The sequence below is a fragment of the Neodiprion fabricii genome, chromosome 3 (genome assembly GCF_021155785.1).
Source record: "Neodiprion fabricii isolate iyNeoFabr1 chromosome 3, iyNeoFabr1.1, whole genome shotgun sequence".
Lineage (NCBI taxonomy): Eukaryota > Metazoa > Arthropoda > Insecta > Hymenoptera > Diprionidae > Neodiprion > Neodiprion fabricii.
This window is the reverse complement of record NC_060241.1, coordinates 30,440,021-30,458,874: the sequence shown is the minus strand read 5'-3', so window position 1 is coordinate 30,458,874 and position 18,854 is coordinate 30,440,021. Positions and strand designations below refer to the sequence as shown.

The following is an 18,854-nucleotide window of genomic DNA, read 5'->3' as shown; positions in this document are numbered from 1 at the left end:
TTATCAAAATTATGCTGTAACAATCGCAATAAAAAAATTAACGATAATAATTACATCAACATGTCACCACGCATATGATTCTCTGAAAATTACATATAGTTTTGATTTGACGATGAATCATTTAAAGTTATATTTGGCATAGATCACGCAAGAGCTAGAAGATAGCATATCTTGTGGAGAGAAGCCACGTGGAGGATTCTGTACTTCCGTAACCCGGTTTCATTGAGACAGAGATGAAATTTTTTCAAACGATACAAAGCACAATCTTTCAAGTACGATAGATCTGTTTAAAAAAAAAATCTTTTTTTTTATTAATTTGACGCCTATGGACGGGAGAGATTCCATAGATTTCACGAACCGACAAAGAGCTGTTTTTTTGCTCATTCTTTGACACGAAAAATATTCCGAGCGCTACCAGTTTTTATACTAGAAAGTAATGCCAGTTTTTGTTTTAAACAATGTTTACACTTCTCTTTGAGCGATGCGAAGCTAACACGAAATGGTTCGTGTATAATTCAAAGCTTGATCAAACGATAACTCTCAAACTGTTATTTGTGTGGCTCTCGGTTGTGAAAATTTGGCGTCCCTCAAAAGTAGCAAATGAAACAAATACTCCAATACATTATCCATTATTGAACGGAATGCGCATGCGTGCGATACCTGTATAAACGTACAAACGTTTCGATGTGGTATTCTTGATTAGTTTGATACTTGATATTATTATTCGATATTCAAGAAGAGGTCATCAATCAACGAAATCGTATTTGTCCCAGATGAAATAAACTTTCCTGAACCAGTAAAGTCGCGAGTGTCGCTAATGACTGGCTATGAAACACGAAACTTATCCCAGTGGATTTCGTATCGAGGGACATTCCTGGATCCGTTCCCAAGTTTTTCCAGTCTCGTCTCAAACTGCAGTACGGAAAGTACACGGATCGAACATCCGCTGGTGAAAATGGGCTGACAAAAATTCGTTCATCAATTTTTTCTTCTTTCCTTTCCTTTTATTTATATTCATTTATTTTTTCTTGCGATAAGAGTCCCACAAACGCGTCACGACGCTGGTAAATATCCGCGGAAGCCAAAATATTCCTAAGCCAAGCCTCGTCAAGGTAAGCAGTGTATAAATGTCGTTGCCAACAGTCCCACGTCCACGATATTTCCCTGTCGTGTCGCCGAAGCTTAATTGAATATAGTAATCGTAAAATCTTAATTCAATATTTGGACGTGACGTGACGCGCGACGAAATTTGACATATGCACAGAAAGCAAAACTGAAAAGATTCTACATCGACTGTTCAGTCCTACGCAAACGCATTGCTGTGAAATTAATCAATCCGACTGGTTGCAGTTCTAACGTCCGAAAGAGTATAAATGTTCGCATGGTGGAAGGTAGTTCCACAATTGCACGTGCGTCAAAGACCAGTAACAACGACTGGGCAGTGCTGTGCAAATGGATTTTCATGCAATGCTTAGCTAACATGCAATGGATTACGCGACTTCAAATCTGATCATAAAAAACCACCCCAACTTGTTTTCATGCGAACCTTAATGCACGCTCACTTTTCTTCAACGAGTTAAACTCGTGGATTTGGATAAAAAAGTATAAGGTAGGATGTAAATTATTTGTCGGAAAAATGAGAAAGCGAGAGAGATGGATTAATTGACCCTTGGGCAGAGTACAGCGGTGTTTCCAATCCCGGCGTGGAATGAAATACAAACCAGTAGATGTTGTGCAACATACGTGGAGCCCAGACTTGCCATCTGTCGAGGTATTTAAGACAGTATATACAGCGTCTGTGCACATTTCTGTAAGACAGGCGAGGGAGTCTGCAGGGTGAAAGAAGTTGGAGTTTGTGTATACGATGTAATACTTCGGCGGTGGGTAGTTGCCCATGTTTCATTACGTTATCGGTGTACCAATGTTCGCGGGATGGACGAGGTTCCGTTTGCGTGCTACGTGTACAGCTAGACGATAGAACAAAGGTGCGTTTGAGGCGTGTGTAACAAGCTGAAGTACCTTTCGAGAAATCTTTACAGACTTCAAGGGTAAACTTCGGTCGGTGTTCGGTGGGAGAAATTATCAACGTACGTATATTAGATTGCGAGGTTTCAAGTGATGCTTTCACGGTTGTCGGAATACGGACGTAACGTTCTCTGACCCAGAGAGAGGATGAAAATCATGGAAACAAGTACCGGCGTGTAATACGGATGAAAATTGGTCCAAGAATTTACAGTTTCGAAAGCTCAAAAGGGATGTAAATTGAGGACCTTGATATTTTTCGAAGGTTGCAGAGTTCGTGAAGGTCATTCATTGACGCCACGACAACAAACTTGGCACAAGCATTGGGAGAAAGAAACGTCTCGTGGGACGTGTGAGTAAAAACATCGAAATAGAAGACAGACGACGAAGAACTAAAACCGCATCGCCTCGTCGCGTCGTCGGGTCAAGGGACAACCTTCGACCGTCCTTGTTTCGTAACACATACCTAGTCTCTGCAGAATGTGGATGAGGGTACGAGCCAAATCCTCGGAACGAAATTTTATTCCCCAAGTACGTATGCATAGTCGGTGCCGTGACAATAACGCCTGCGGATGTACACGTGCAAGCCGATCGATCGAACGACAAATGTGCAATGTACACGAATGCAGGAGCAGTAAGGAACAACAATTAACAGACGCCGCCGAGACATTCACAGACGTAAGAAGAGAAACGAGTTTTACAGACGTAAAACGTAAGAAAAAAAAATTCCTCTTCTTAGATACATTCAATTCTCAATCGGTACCAACTTACACTCAACCTAGGTATAACGTTACACTTACAACTTGTCGCACGGTTTAGGTACCAGTTTTCACCGGTAACTAATTGTACGCCTTAAGACGTGTGCGGTAGTGTAGCATAACGCGGTATACGCAATTATCGTGTCATATACGCAGAGGAAATAGAGCAGCGAATCGTCGAATAAGAAGAAGGACAATCGGGGTGGGGTGACATGGTTTTGAAAAAACTTCACTCGGTATGCTACAGAGAAAAGTACGAATTTTCTCTTGCGATTAGTAGGGATTCTGCAACGCTTACCATGTCTATTGATTTACCAAATTCTATACACAGTACGACCAACCGACGCAGTGAAAATTTTTCAGCGATATGCGACACTAATGACAGCAAATTCGGTTTCAAATTTCAATTCTGTACGAAAAATTTAAAAACTGACCGAATATATGACATATGTAGATAGTGCACATCGTGTAGAGTTTACTCGCGATAATCATCCCATGAATACAGATTAATTTTCGTTTGTTGTACTGCAGTGTATCTAGTGCGTCTTGCTCCGGAACTATAGGAGAACGTTGTTACACCCAAGTTCAAAGGGTGCTTCAACTAACTTATAGACCGTACATATGTAACAGAGGATCAAGAGTCGTGATCTACTTCGGATAACTCGCGGAGGAGGAACCGCGTGACGAGGTCTTCCGTTTAGAGAGTAAATAATTAAGCCTGAAGGTTTGTTCCTCAACAAACAGCCCATAGACGACGAAAGTTGGACGAACGGATAAGTCGAGTGATTAAGTTACGTTGCAAAATTAATGCTGCGGTTTGACGTCTCGACGACGTGAATTAAATTTCAAACTTTCAGGAAAGATACGGACGGGTGTGCCAAACGATTTGAAAATTAAATCACCGAGTTTAGTTGGATTGAAATATATTCAAAGCTATTCAACGACCGCGTACACAAACGCAACGCTGCGAAAACATTTCGCGGCAGCTGCAACTCAATTCCATTCTCCAATGAAATTCTATGCAGGCAACGATCGCTTCCAGCGTTCTATACGGAATTTCGAAAAGCTGCATTTTCTGGGCCTGCTGGCGCGTACGGATTTCTAAAATGGCGCACGTTGTCGATTGCATGTGAAATTATAAGGTGCGTGTGTGTGTGTGTGTGCGTACGCGCATACATAAGGTATCGGCGAGAGATGGAGAGCAAAGCATGGCGTGGCGTGATGTGATGTGGCGCCAGATATTACATGAAACCGTAGGGGGGCACGATGGCTGGATCGTCGATTCGTTCTTACGGTATGACAGAGCCTGCGGCAAGGCTGCCTTCAAGGTTCTTTGCTTCATTTTAACCAACCAAGTTTTGTAACGTTTGGTATACGGATAATTAAAATTCCATCGAATATAGAACCGGGCCGAAAGCTGCACCCGCGCTAACGCACGCGAGCGAATCTCTGCGGCGATGTTATAACTGTGCCAACACTTTCTAAAGAAAAGAAAAAAAAAAAGTTTAAAGAAAAAAGCTTCGCTCCATGATTGATCGGCAAAACTATAACTGCATTAATTTTTGAACGTGTAATACACGCGCGGTTATATATATACTGTTCATATACATATATATATATATATATATATATATATATATAAGGAAAACTTTTAGACCAGCGGTAAAGTATAGACTAGTTCATTAGTAGTCAACGAGTAGTCCGTAATTTTACGCGACGAATGGATAGACCGATATAGACCTGTTTTATGTAACGTTAAATTCTTCAGCTCGCGTTATTATACGAAAAAAATATACAGAAGTACAAGGTGATTTCTTGTCTCTGCACGCGTGGGCTCCAAGCATACGCTTCTTTATTGCGATATATGAGAACAATACTGCAGTTAACAGCGAATAGCTGCAACGTCTTTCGTGAAAATTACACTTGGCCGTCGTTCGATATTCGACCATCCGTATAATTGTTACGTGTACGTCTAGCTTAAATACTGCACACCTGGCTACGGTAGCGAAAAAAAAAACTGCCGTCTCGGTTTTTTTTTTTACAAACTTGATGCTTCATCCAAATCCCTGCGACAGGTTTGAACCCAGTCTTCCATATTCGCGCGTGAAGAACTTTCAAAATTTGAAATTCTACAACGACATACGGAACGAGCCTCAGTTTCATTCGGAGATGGCTTGATTATGGAATTTGATGCAAGATATTAATGTTAGGTATATCTAGCGTATAGTATAACACTAACAGCAGAATCTCCACATATCTTTGCATAGGTACGCCGTAAACAACGCGCATTTTTAATTTTTATCCTTATTTAGGTTTGAAATATTATAAACCAAAACACGACGTTTCTCACCCTGCGTCATTATACATAATTGTAATATGTACGTATATTATTCTCTGGTATATGATAATTCGCGAAACGCATACACAACACGGACAACTCTTTTACGAATTGTTATGACAATGAGATGGGCAGAGAATATATTCTACATGTGGGCGTTCAGTGGATGACGAGAGTGTATCGATTTGGCGGCAGTCGCTTACAAGGTACGATACGCCATTCATTACTTCCATCCATTCGATCCTGACTTACATGCATCGGATAATGTTTGTTTGTCAAAATAACTATTACCATTACAGCTCGCTTCTCCGTTTCGCGTGCGACTTATATATAATATATATATATATATATATACACACATAAATATATATATAATACGTGGGTATGTACGTACTAGCTGGCTATGCCGATAAATGTAGGTAAATATAACGAGAGGCGCTGTGCAAACATAATTAATCTATATTTAGACGGTTAAGCATGATGTCCGGGCAGGTAAGAAGTAAGTATAGTCTCTAAGTATGACACACGTTACGCGATGCTAAACATTTTCATTGCTTGTGCATGTTTGTTGTTTGCATTATCCTCGCGGCGAATAACTTGAGGATATACAATATTGTGCAGCAGCGAGCACTGTAAGAGGCGATAATATGCGAACGAATGAATCTTGTGACGTTTGATCCGTCGACGGAAAACAAGATATGTTCATGCTGCGTAAGAAACGATTAATAATGAGCGAACGATCGGCCGCATCGAGGAAACGTGCGTGCGTTGGCAAAAAAAAAAAAAAAATAAAAAAAAAATAAATAAAAACCTTATTAAGAAACTGCAGCGAAGAAAAAGAAAAGGTTGCGTAGAATTAAAATACTCGTTATCCGTATGTACAATAAAAAGGATAATTACCGCATTACGTGGTAAAAATTTCCAATATTACATACGTCAATAAAATAATGCATAAACGAGACAGTCTTACCCATTACTGTTCGACTCGTCGTGCTAATCCTCGCACTAGTCATAAAACAGTAAGGAAGCACATATAAGCATGTAGTTATAGGTATAATTCCGTATAAAGCAATAATCGTTTGATTGCGTATGCAGGCTCGAATCAAATTGCACACGATCAATTGTGTAACTAAATTGATTTGAGTTACAATCGAGTTGACGTAACAATATAGAGAAAATCGAAACCGTTCACCTTACAGGCGTTTAATTAAATCATTCGCCGAAGACGCGTGTTTTCAAATTAACAATGAATAAGAAAGACAAAACTTCTTTTCAAATCCTCCAATCCTGTCGAATGATTGCCTTCGACGCACGATTACTTCCATATAGTCTTACAGTTCGTCACAGAAATCGCGACAATTGTGAAAGGGAAACGCGGAAGTTAATATCCTGGATGAAAGGCTATAACGCATCCGTATCGGCAATTCCGTTTCCGGCATAGTACGGTCAACCTGTGGCTGGAATATCTTCAATTAAAGATCCCTCGACCAATAAGAATCAAGCGGCACAACGTTGCATTAGGTCTACGTCTACGTGCAGTGTCGCATAATCTGCAATCTGTATACGTTTGAAGCGATGATCGATGCTACGTGCAACGATTGTAATCGTAAATTGCACCGTTGCTCTGTTTCGTGAACTGCGGAAAAACCCTCGACGAAATGACGTCCGAGATAAAATTATAGAAACGATAAATACTACTGGACGTAAAAAGACAGAAAATTAGCTAAGTAAAATTGTATCATTTCGACTCAGCAATTTACCGAATGTACGACTTACTTCTCACCTCTTTTCCTCAATATAACGACAAGCTGTATCATAAATTGTATGCACATCGTTCCGACCATGAAACTTGCGACAACAAGCTTCCTGTCGACTTATCGCTCGCCCTAATTACAGAACCCGACAAAATTTCTTCTTCGTATGGCGGCGATGACGAAATATAAAGATTTTTATTTCTTTTTTTTTTTTTTTTTTTGTTCGTACAACTGTATCTGCGGCAAGATAGGTGGCCGTAAGATACTTGAAATTGCGTCTTCACTCTGGTCTTGATTGCGTTATCGAGGAGTCGATCCTTTCGACCGATTGGGAGACGAAGAAAGAACGAAAGGAAGGAAAAAAAATCTTCCTCAGGTAGAAATAGACGCGTAGTGCGTGTGGAGACGAGGTTTGAAGGGAAAAATACTCAGCGACGATAAATCTGTGGTCACATAATATATATATATATATGTATACACAAGACGAGGAATCTAAAAATCGAATTGTCTAACGAAGGCAATTCTCATCATTGCAAATCCCTTTCCCTTCCTCTTTCCTTTCCTGCAACATATTGTGTGGGTATAGTAAGCATTACGACGCGCAAAAAATTGTCGGTGAAAAAAGAAATATATTCGTATTCATTCTGACGATTCTATACTTGGGTTTTCCAATACTTTCTACACATTTTGAATAAAATTCCCGTATATTCCCGGTTATTTTTTTCAAACATCCTGTACATTCGTATATAACGATTTGTATGGCGTTTCTGCGTTATCATAATATAATCAACATTGAACACCGTCATAGTCGAGGATGTGTAGAACTGATGAATTCGGGTTGAGTAAAAAATGTAGAGAAACTAGAAAATAAAAGGGTGACAATGTCGAATTTTCAAATATGCGAAAATGTATTGCATAGAATTTCAAAGTCTAGAAAGCCGAAGTACAGAAAAAATGAAAGGTAAAGTATAGAAAATCAGAACAATATATAGAACCGTCAAAATGCCGATGTATTCTTATTCGTTGTGACAATTTTATACTACAGCTCTCTATACTCGTAATTTTTCTACATCTTGACTTTTCTATGTTTCGACTTTCTGTGAATTTTGAAGATTCTAATATTGCACCGATATTCCGAAATATACTTTTTTCCCTGGTTTGCCAAGAATTTTCTGATGCTAGACATCCTGTTCAAATTTTTGCATACAGACATTTCTATACGTCACATTCGCATGTTTTGAAATTCTTTCAATTAGATTTTCCTTTCGCACTCCGTGATATTTTGACCCTACATTGTGTGGCCGCTCTTGTCGATTCTCATTAAAAAAAAAAAAAAGACATTTCAATCGCTGCGTATCTGAGGCACTTTTCTATATAACGTATAACCTTTAGGTAAAAAAAATCAGATTCTATAGACATAGGGATATAATACTTCAGTTTCATTCACCTAGATTGTGTAAGAATGGACAGTGAAGCCTCAGGAAAATCCCGAGGCAAGTAAAAGCTTGACAAAAGCTCGGCGGTACGATGGCGAAATGCCAACTCGAACAAACTTCACTATATATATATATACACACACACATTCGTGCAAGTGCATCGTACCTCGTTCGGTTAAACAGCGTGGCCATATTTGTTCGGTGTGTAAATTACACACACTGTCTTTTTCACCGTAAAATATATCTTCCGAAATAGTCGATCGGAATTTCGGAAATCGAGTCGCTATTCAAGATCCTTGGCCTATATATGCAAATAAGCAGATATGTATATCTGCCACCCTCGCTTATCTGCGCACATAAACGCGTGGGTGCGATTGTACTTGACGCGATTGAGCCAATGCAAATCGGTTTTTTTTTCCTTCTTCGTTTTCTTCCGCATGAGAGAAAAATAACCTATGCAGTGAAATTAATCAACTCTATATCTGCAACGAGTAAAATAATCATTAATATGATACAACGAGCGCGACTTGAACGGACGATTTATAGTAGGAGTCAATTTTTGGGATGATTTAAAAATACTTGGTCGTGTATCAAAGCGGAAATCCGCAGCTTTCAAACCCGTTTCGATTCACTTTGTTACGTCCATTACTCCAGTCACCATAAAACCTTGAATCAAAAGATCATTTTCCATTTCTTTTAACCTTATTGGCGACCCCCCTTGAATCCCCCGGAACCGAGAGAAAAAATTAGATCGAAGATTGAAAATGCCGAGGCGACGGGAAAACCTGGTCTCCTCGCCTACATGGGCATTTGTAAACTAACATACATAAATATGTATATTCGGAAGAATCCACCCTTCTGCAAAGAGAGCCGATAAGCAATTCTTTGGGGATGAACGAGTCTCGCGGCCGCCTTGCTCAAGTCCTATAGCGTCGTATGGATAACCGTATAACTCAGGTGTTATCTTTCACCAATCTTTTTCCATGCAGAGCAAATGGTCGAACCGAAGTGTGATATAAAATTTTTGTCGCTTGTAACCTCTCGACAGGCACGGTTAACCTTGGCCAAAATTCCATGGGAAAAACATTTCGATGCTACGATTGCTGCGTCTGCGTGAAATTTCGAATCTTAATATTAAAATAAAACTTTAACCAATTTTTAGGACCTGATCGATGTGCAATAATTTTAAAATTATACACTAGTGTCGAAACTCTTGCGAGAGCGTCGAATATTACATGTGGAAAATACGTAGGCAAACCGCGAGTGGCGAAGAATGATGTTAAAAAGATAGAACGGCCGATTTATAGAAGGACTATAATTTCGAATTTTCAAACACGCGAAATTATAATTCGTAGAGTTGTGAAAATGTAGAAGGTCCGAGCATAGAAAATTGAGAATACAGAAATTCCAGAAATATGGAAAGATTAAAGATTCTACATTTTACCCCCCCCCCCCCCCCCCCCCAACGCGTTTATCCTTCGAAAGCGGATCAATTTTCATATTCAAGCCGTATACATAATCTTGTGAAATCGATAATTAGCTTATAAGGAATTAATGTTGTTGCCGCTCGTAGCGCCGCAAGCATTTTAGTGGAATAGCGATTCTTAACGAAAAATTACGGTATTTCATCATTAATATTTCAGTGTGATTCACAAGAATTGAATATATTTACGATATATGTTATGTCGGGAATAAAAAAGTTACGCGATTGAAGCTAGTAAGGTTACTGTAACGATGCATGTTCGGGAAAAATCTTTACTTCGCACCATTAGAATTGTCTGAAATTAAGTAAATCATACCGAAGCAAACATACCCATATTTTTCAAAAGCTAACTCCCTGAAAGTCATTCCAAGATTGCAAAATAATAAATTTCTTCCCGATGTTTCGTGACGTTAACGTTACTAACTTCAACTTCGTTGTTTTGCTCATGTTTCTGGCTGTTTATATTTAGTAAATTAAATTTGACTCGCCGTCGAGCGAATGTTATCAAGTTTCGTAACAGTTTCGTTCGCCATCTGGTTATTTTACACCATTCATTTTCTATCTAGCGGAGAAAAACATATTTTGAATATGTCAAGTATTTTGTTTTTTCGTTTTTTTTATCTTAAATCTTATACCGGTTTAGAACCGGGGCAATAATTACAAGTGGAACCATGACAGAGTTATAATTTTCATTTGAATCGCCTTCGGCATGGTGTAAATGTAATGTTGCGTAATACAAATTCGCATAGATCCGTGATTTACACGCGCTTCGGAGCAAAATTGTTGCATGTCTCGTGTACAGAGTTTCAAGAAAATAACAACCATATAGCAAGAATAAAATCATTTCACCTGTAACACCAACCGTTCGTTTATAAATACATATAATAATATGTCCGTACATCGATATTATAAAACTGTACAAAAGCTTCTGGAATGAAAAAACGTCTCGCGCAAAATAATGCGGCGATATAGACACTGGAGTTTGATTAACGATATAGTAAAACGAACGTTGCAAGGATCCGTTCGGCCTGAGAATATAGGTCACGAAATTTGCACGAAGTTTTAACGATCATGCCGCCGTCGACGCAAAGAAAACTCTGATAAAAAAAAAAGAAGAAAAAAAAAGAAAAAAATTAACTACCGCCTCCTGCAGACGATGAAAGCATTTTTTCCTTTACTTTTCAACTTATCTGTCTCGTTTTTTTTTTTCACCCGCGCGTTATTTCTCTTGACTGATGTATATTGCAATAAAGTAGGAAAAAAAAAAAAAAAAAAAATTAAATCGAAGAATGAAAAGACATTAATGTACCAATATCAAAATTGGTTGAATCAATTACTTTCCTCAAGTATTATTACAAACTTTCTTTGGCGCACGAGATCTGAATATTACACGCTCGACGATCCGCAAAGCTTACAACGCACAATTTACAAACACGGCGTATATAATCAACAGAGTAAAAGGCTATCGTATAAATTTTTTCAGGGATAAGCCGACAGCCGGTATCGTCGAGCCGATGACGCAGACACCTAAACCCAGAGTCTGGAACGTACGGATCATCAAAGAGCGAAGCCAGCGGAAGGGATCCAGAAAAGGATGAAATAATAATAAAATTCGATCCACGGGAGAAAAGTTGAGATGAAATATTAGACGCGCGTGAAGAGGGGGGAAAAAAAATAAATAAAAAATAAAAAATAACGTCTCACGCCAGCTAACGACTATTAATGCCAGATGCCTGTATATACGTACGGAAAACAAATAACAAGGCTAAAATATCACATCGAGCCGACTTGGTAGCGATGTGCTGGTAAAAACTAATACGATATATATATAATAATATAATTTAATACGTATATATATATGCATATGTACGTATGAGTGGATATATGAGAGCAGCGGCTGTGTGTTCGACACGTCTGTGATTATTATTATAATCACCCGGGGGAATTTATGATGAAAAATTAATTATCGAGTGAGTGACGATTACGAACACAAGAGACCACTTGCGCTGCCGAGTCATCTGTTTTATGTGTTACTTCTTTTTATTTTTGCTGTAGCGATATTAATTCAAACTGCAGGCTACCAGTAGCATGAAAAAACTGACTCGTCTCAGTAGCAGCGAAGCGATCATGTGTGTACGTACACAAACTGTAATACGCATACAACCTGCGTTACGACTAATCGTCGTGGTGACATAAAAATTCACGCCGCGTTCTTCGTGAGTCGGTTTTCATAAGATTTTTCCTTCTTACTTGTACAGCTGTGAATTAACGTGAATGCGATTAAATAAAAAAAAAAAAAAAGAAAAAAAAAACAATTTAATAAAAGAATCAACAATTTTTTGCAAGTGTCACAAGTACAAATGTCACGTTGCAACGATGGCTATTATACCCAGTCAGCTGCAGAAATCGCTCATCATGTAAGAATATTTTTCACAATCATCAATTATGTACGTACGTATATAAGTGTTATCTTCCCTAATCAACTTAATCCAAAAAAAAATCATTTCAAGATACCAAAACAGATTGATGATTTGTACTTTGTTACTCGTGGTTTATATATAAAAAAAAATCATCTATCTACGTTTAACAGCGAAAGAAATTATTCTCATCGTTCCTGATATTACATACAGGTGTTTAAACACTTGATAGCGAGTTTTTCTCCAACGAGAATGTTAAATAAACCGGGTAGAATAAAAAAAAAATAAAATAGAACAGCACATCGACAAAGCTAATAACTTTATAAATTTAAATGCAGCATTAAAATTATCTCTCGCCTGGAAAGGCTATTAGATATTTGTAGAAAAAAAAAAAAAAAAAAAAAAAAAAACCATAAAAACAAAAAAGAAACTAAAAAGCCGACATGAGCTTAATTTACTTCGTCGTATCATCCTTATCGATTCGTGAGACTTGCTCGCGTGAATCACATTAAACGCATTGTTATTTTTATGTTTATTACTACCGTTTCGCGAGTCTTCCGGGTTATGTATTTGCATATAAAATTCGCTGCGAACACGCGTGGCAAAATATATAGATAATACGACACAAAGCACGTACTTACTACGCGTTGAATCGATAAAAGGCGTTAGTTTATCCTGCGTGATTTTAACACGAAATGTGGCAAAAGACGGTACAAGGGTGAGTGTGCTCGGTTAGCAATTACCCTGCACTTGTCCCTTGTACGGTCTGTACCTGTATAATATTATACCCGGTGCCTCGCCTCGCCGCGTCTACAATAACCTGGAACAACGGCTTGGTATCAAGATAGAGTTTCAAGAGGCCATAGATATCAGACATTTTGCTTACCCATAAAATCCCCAGCAGCGCGTCTTCAACGACCATGTTACAGGTATAATTACAGGCATAAACTATACAAGTTATCCTACGCTACTTAAACGTCACGTGTACCCTTGACCTTCTTTTGGCAAGTGTGCGCGGTGCATAATATTGTATTACATTATAATACGATAAGCCCCTGATAAATGTTTTTCAAAGCACGTGGTGATATGCGTATCGTAGGTTATATTATGTCTGTGTGTACGTGTGTAAGAAACATCCGTTCTTGTATTTTGTCGAAAATCGCGGTGCCGCCTAAAGATGCTGTGTTTAAAAATCGTCTTTCAAACATACAAATTCAACCTTTTTTTTCTTATAGCGTTGCGTAATCCTGTATATACACTGTATACATAATAATACAAATTCCCTGCTGCCGATCTTTTCCTACGGTCTTCCAACACGCGTTCAGATTGTAAGTTCTAAATATAGAAGACTGGGTGGGGCATGTAAACGAGCGTCCGAATCTCCGTAGTTTTCTGTACCAAATAAAATCAGCAACTACGAATCCCGTAGCTGCTGTATAATGCAACTGAACAAGCGAATGAAGAAAGGCTGGATAAGTGCCTGTAACGGTAAATAAAAAGATAGAAAATAAAAACGTCGAAAATAGTCTGAGACGTAAAAGTGATAGAATTTTTTTATAAATGTCACATTCAGCTGTTTTCATTCTCTTTTTTAATTCACGCCCCGGGCCAACTATTACTAATGACAAAAAAAACAGAAATAAAAATTTACCGAATAATGTACGTACAATTAAAACTTTTCCGTGAACATCTACTCGTTATTTATAACCAATTATTATTAATGTACCGCAATGAACTATCATTAGTTATAATTAATCATATGTTACACGATTTTTAATTGTATCATGTTTTCTCCACGATTTGTCTAACTTACGTTGTTTCAATTGTTTACAATTTGTTGCCGCAAGGTATAACCAAGGCATGAATAAAAATCAATTAACCAATCTCTCTCTCTCTCTCTTCCGCTTTTCTGCACTTTCGTCACCGATCTGTACGTTATACAGAACAAGAGGGGAAAAGTCTTGTGGGTTCTTTGCGCATATAAAACAATCGAGGGTAACTTGTTGTTAGCATCAGGGCAAATTAACTCCAAATCATTGAACAACACTAAGAGACTGGAAACACAAAGTACATTATAAATAAATTTTTACTTTTATAAAGTATAACACGTATCATGTTGCATCTAAATATAATTCACGATACGCGCACCAAATGTTTATAATCGTACAGTATGAAGTCGCTCTGCAACAATCATTGTGATTGTTGGAGTGAAAAGTTCAATTTCTTCAAATATTGAGAACAATCATTTGGTATTAGTAGAACCGAGGGTCTCGCAATAAACTCGATTTCATTCGTTCATCAGGCTCAGAAATATCGATGACAGCTGTATAAAAATTAAACAAACAAATTTTTATCTGTCAAAGTCTCTGTATCTTTTCGAATCAAAAGCTTTTATCATTTGCGTAAACTGCAGGAGAAATTTGAGTGAAGAAGTTTTTCGGAATGTCGAATAATATATTGGATTTGTTCATTTTGGTACAACAATCGATAAATTAAAAGTTTCAGAAAGCCGGAAAGCAATACGAAATAGAAAAAAAAAACACGTAAATAACGTGACTCAATGTATAATTAATTTATCTCATTTTACAAACTCAAGGGACACGCTTGTATTTTATTAATATTCTAAGAAAACGGTAACTGAGAAAAAATGCCCAAGTCACAGTCTGCCCGCTAACTTCGTCTCTGGATTTAACACAAAATGCGATGTCAAGTTTGTATAAATCGCTTTTCGTAACTTGATTAATCTTTTTCTTTCTGTCCCGAACGTAGAATATTTCTTGCAAATAGGTACAAGATATAGTGATATAATACACGCAGCGGTAAAAAAGATCGCGTACAGAGAAAAACACCAATGAGCCATGGTGCAACATTGCGCATGCCCAGGTATTTATACACATGACTCTATTGGCAATGGCGCAACGATTAAATACAGAAACCGACCCTATGCTAAGAATTTCGCGTGAGTATATCTTCGTCGAAATAAATTCGAGACTTTGATGTCGATCGGATCGTAAGTTCGTACACGGAAGACTGTACATATACATAGACGATATGTATGGGCGATTCGCATTTGTTATGCGGAATACGAGCGGCAAATATATTCATCGTTACCCCCGTCACTCCGTCATTCAGTCGGTCGTATTCGCAGAGGTTTTTATTCTAACATTGACGTAACTTTGAGGACGTCGTTGTTGCGCTAATAGAGTCGTAAGGAAGAGAAAAAACAATACGTATCCGCAGCATGCTGCGGATGCGATCGTTACGCGCAGATTCTAGCTCTTCTGGTCAAAGATGGTAACAATGGTGCGCAGCTTCCAGCAACAAGCAACGACGATAAGGAGAAGCGAAGCCGAAGCCGTTTGCGGTATTGACACAATCGCGCTGGAATCCGCGAAGACTAAATCAGCAGCATCGCGAGCCGTCATCGCTCCAAAAAAACGCAACATTCGCACACAGATTAATTTCTGCACTATCGTGTATGTGATTAGATTGAGACCGTGAGGAAACTCGGATAGAATTAAGCGTCATCGGCAATTACGACAAGGGCTCAAGTTCGTTCGAATGTCGCTTTAATAATCGAATTTTATTACCACTATAAACGTGAACTGAATATATAATTGCCGTGCACGTATACGCGTAACGCGAATAAGGCACGTGTGCCGACATATTTTATTTTTTAATATCACAAACTAGGCTTGGCCGTAGGATAAAAATTGAAAAGTTAACGCATTGTGTTATTCTGTATGCGTTATGTCGATATCGAGTTTCTACAAGTCCTGCGTAAAGAAAATAATTATGAAACGTTTGATGTTGTTCATGAAAATTTGATTTATTATCGTTCGATTTATGTTACGTACGAAGCAGGTTATATTAATCGATAAATGTAGTCACGGCTAATTAAATTCTGCATAGCTAATGGCGTATGATGGATATGATAAATAATATATGCGCGGTGCAAAAATTATACTGAAAAAATACCCGTGCGAGTGATATTCAACCACGACGGTGCAGGATAAGAAAAAAGCTGTTGAAAAGTTTCTTCTTACATTAGTGGATTCGTGACTGTATTTCAACTTGTTAAAATTGTACATCCAAAACATTCTCGGTATTTCATTCTTGATTTAAGTTTCACGGAAAGGAAAAATTCGCAGTATCAAATCGCTTGGGAAACTTATTTATTCTCATCGATTTTCCAGATATTATTTTGATCAGTGAAATCGGACAGGATTGTAAAACTGGTAGATCTTTTTCTAGACACAATTTTGCCAGCGTTGTTCGCCTATAGACAAAATGGAGATAACCAACAGGCGAGAAAAAAAAATTGGACTAAATAAAAGTTTCGCATCTCAAAAATTGCTCACGTCTCCCAAAAAATTCGCAATTAAAGACAATTTTTTAAAAGAATAAATATAAAAATTGTGCTGAGTCGTGCTGACTTGTTTTCAAAAAGTGGTGAGCCAACTTACCACACGCCAAATAATGGCATAAAAAAAATCCGGAAAAAACACGGTTATCCGATAAGAGATCAATTAAATTTGTGCATAGATACTCGTCAGGAAAAATACACCGATCGATAGAATTTATACATTCAAGCCGTGGAGTAGCCGCGGCACAGAGAAGCTCTAATTTTTATTGAATTTCAAACTGAGTGATTACCGATCGATCAAATCAAGCCTAGAGTGCTTTTACGTATAAACGCTGTGTACGTTCTCATAACATTCAAGTTGGCATCGGAGTAAGTAATCATTAGCACACGAACAAAAAAAAAAAAAAAAATAAAACAAAAAGGGAGAAATAGTAAATAACGATTAGTAACGAATAAGAACCTGTAGTTAGATTTTCTTTTCTCCCAGCACAAACTGCAAACAGGTATAACCTAACTATCAACGCTACTCCGTTTGTTATTCGCAATGCATCTTACAATTTAAATATCTTTATTATATCGTTATTCGTGTATTCGACAAATTTCAATTCTTAAGACGAATATTTTATTACATTATATACATATATTCCTACAAGTATATCATTTTACGTTATCGACCGGGACAATAAATCACGACGACACTTATATTATAAGATAAACTGCGAAACGTTTCACACTAAATTCATCATTTATCGTTTTGGCAATTAATATGCACAACAATAAGCGGTATCAACACCGCGGAGTATAATTGTTGGCGCAACATTCGGATGACTAACAAAACAAACAAACAATCAACAGCACCGAGACCAATGCCAGGGCTTTTGACCCAGACGATAGAGACATTGTTACGTCAAGGTCGTCTACAAATCATTAACGTCGAGAATTAGCGTACTTAGATTGTTATATTATTTATATTCGGTGCTGCAACGTACAGCTTCTCCCACTTCGATCAGCGAGCATTCGAATCACCAACTGCAGCCGATAATAATTCACAGGCATCCACGAAATATATCAAACTACGTCGCACAGTAATCAATTTGTCAAATTGATTTTGTACATGTAAAAATTCGTCCGAATAAGCGGCCTCAAGTTGAAAGGATAACAACGCGTCCGGACGTTCATTCGGATGACGTTATGTTGTACGTAGTGTGTATCACAGGATGATCGAAGTGGATCTAAAATAGCACAAGTCGAGTCAGTGACGTAATATTTGGATGGCTCCGCTATGATGAGGAATCAGGTATAGGTGTGGTATAGGCATTCGGGAAGAAGTTCAGCCGGAGCTGATATATCGGGTTGTTTTCGAGTAAAAATTCGTCGAGTAATATATATATATACATATATATGCAATGACTGCATCGAATCATTTGAGAAGCGACAAGAGATAGTCAAGTATGTGGATTTGATTTCGATACAACGACATCGATAATATATTATCGATAAAACTTGATGGACAAGAAATCTTTTATACCCATGATAATACCTACGATTTTTACAACGAATGCCGCGCACAGAGAGGGAATTGAGAGAAGAGAAATCTTGCTGCCTCTGAAACGCCGCTGCCGTTGCCGCTCGACGAAACGACAATACGTATAACGTATAAAATATATCCTCCAGATGCCGCGATCCTGATTACGCAGGGTTACGTAACGAGAATCGGTTGACCAACGATCGACGGACATGGACGGCAAAGCGGCGTGGCAGGTATCGTGAAATTTCGATAGCGGAGAACAGCTGAGGCAATGACCGTAACAAACGAGCGGTATTTTCGTCGGTCGTTATATTTCGTTCTCCTCGTCTCATCGCGAGCATAACTTGCACCACCTCTCATCGTCGGTGTGAAACGCAACGGCGAGTAAACTTGGCGAAATGAAAGGCAACGCCTTGAGAGTCTGCCGACATCTTGCAAAGAAACTAATATATAAGGCTTTTGCCTCATCGGTCGATCATCGTTTCGAATTCAAATTTTGCCGTTTTTTGTTGTTGTTGTTTTTATAAGATCGTATTCAATTCTTTCGAAATTTTAATTTTTATGAATGTTGTACGTTGCGATACGGGAGAGAGAGGGAGAGGCAGGGAGAGAGAGAGACAGAGATAGAAGAAGAGAAAACAACGTTTACGCACGTAATTCCTGAGAGTTCAACATTAAAATAACGTGTAACAAGTCATCACGGTCAGATTTCACATTATTGAGTCCGTATCAATTATTTGAATGATTTGATG

The 18,854-nt window shown here is 38.2% G+C and overlaps 2 protein-coding genes across 10 annotated transcripts in view; one reads left to right on the top strand and one right to left on the bottom strand.

Moving 5' to 3' along the window:
• The window catches only part of LOC124178827 (protein FAM102B), a 51,103-nt gene that overhangs the window by 15,861 nt on the left and 16,388 nt on the right, over positions 1 to 18,854 (bottom strand). The gene's annotated exons all lie outside the window — the stretch shown is intronic.
• The window catches only part of LOC124178824 (rab GTPase-activating protein 1-like), a 39,436-nt gene continuing 32,495 nt past the window's right edge, over positions 11,914 to 18,854 (top strand). The window contains exon 1 of one of the 2 annotated variants that reach the window (XM_046562526.1): positions 11,914 to 12,208. In XM_046562526.1, the coding sequence (XP_046418482.1) occupies positions 12,152 to 12,208 (57 nt within the window). In that variant the 5' untranslated portion in view covers positions 11,914 to 12,151. The remainder of the gene's footprint in view (positions 12,209 to 18,854) is intronic. The other variant, XM_046562523.1, reaches the window with a different exon arrangement.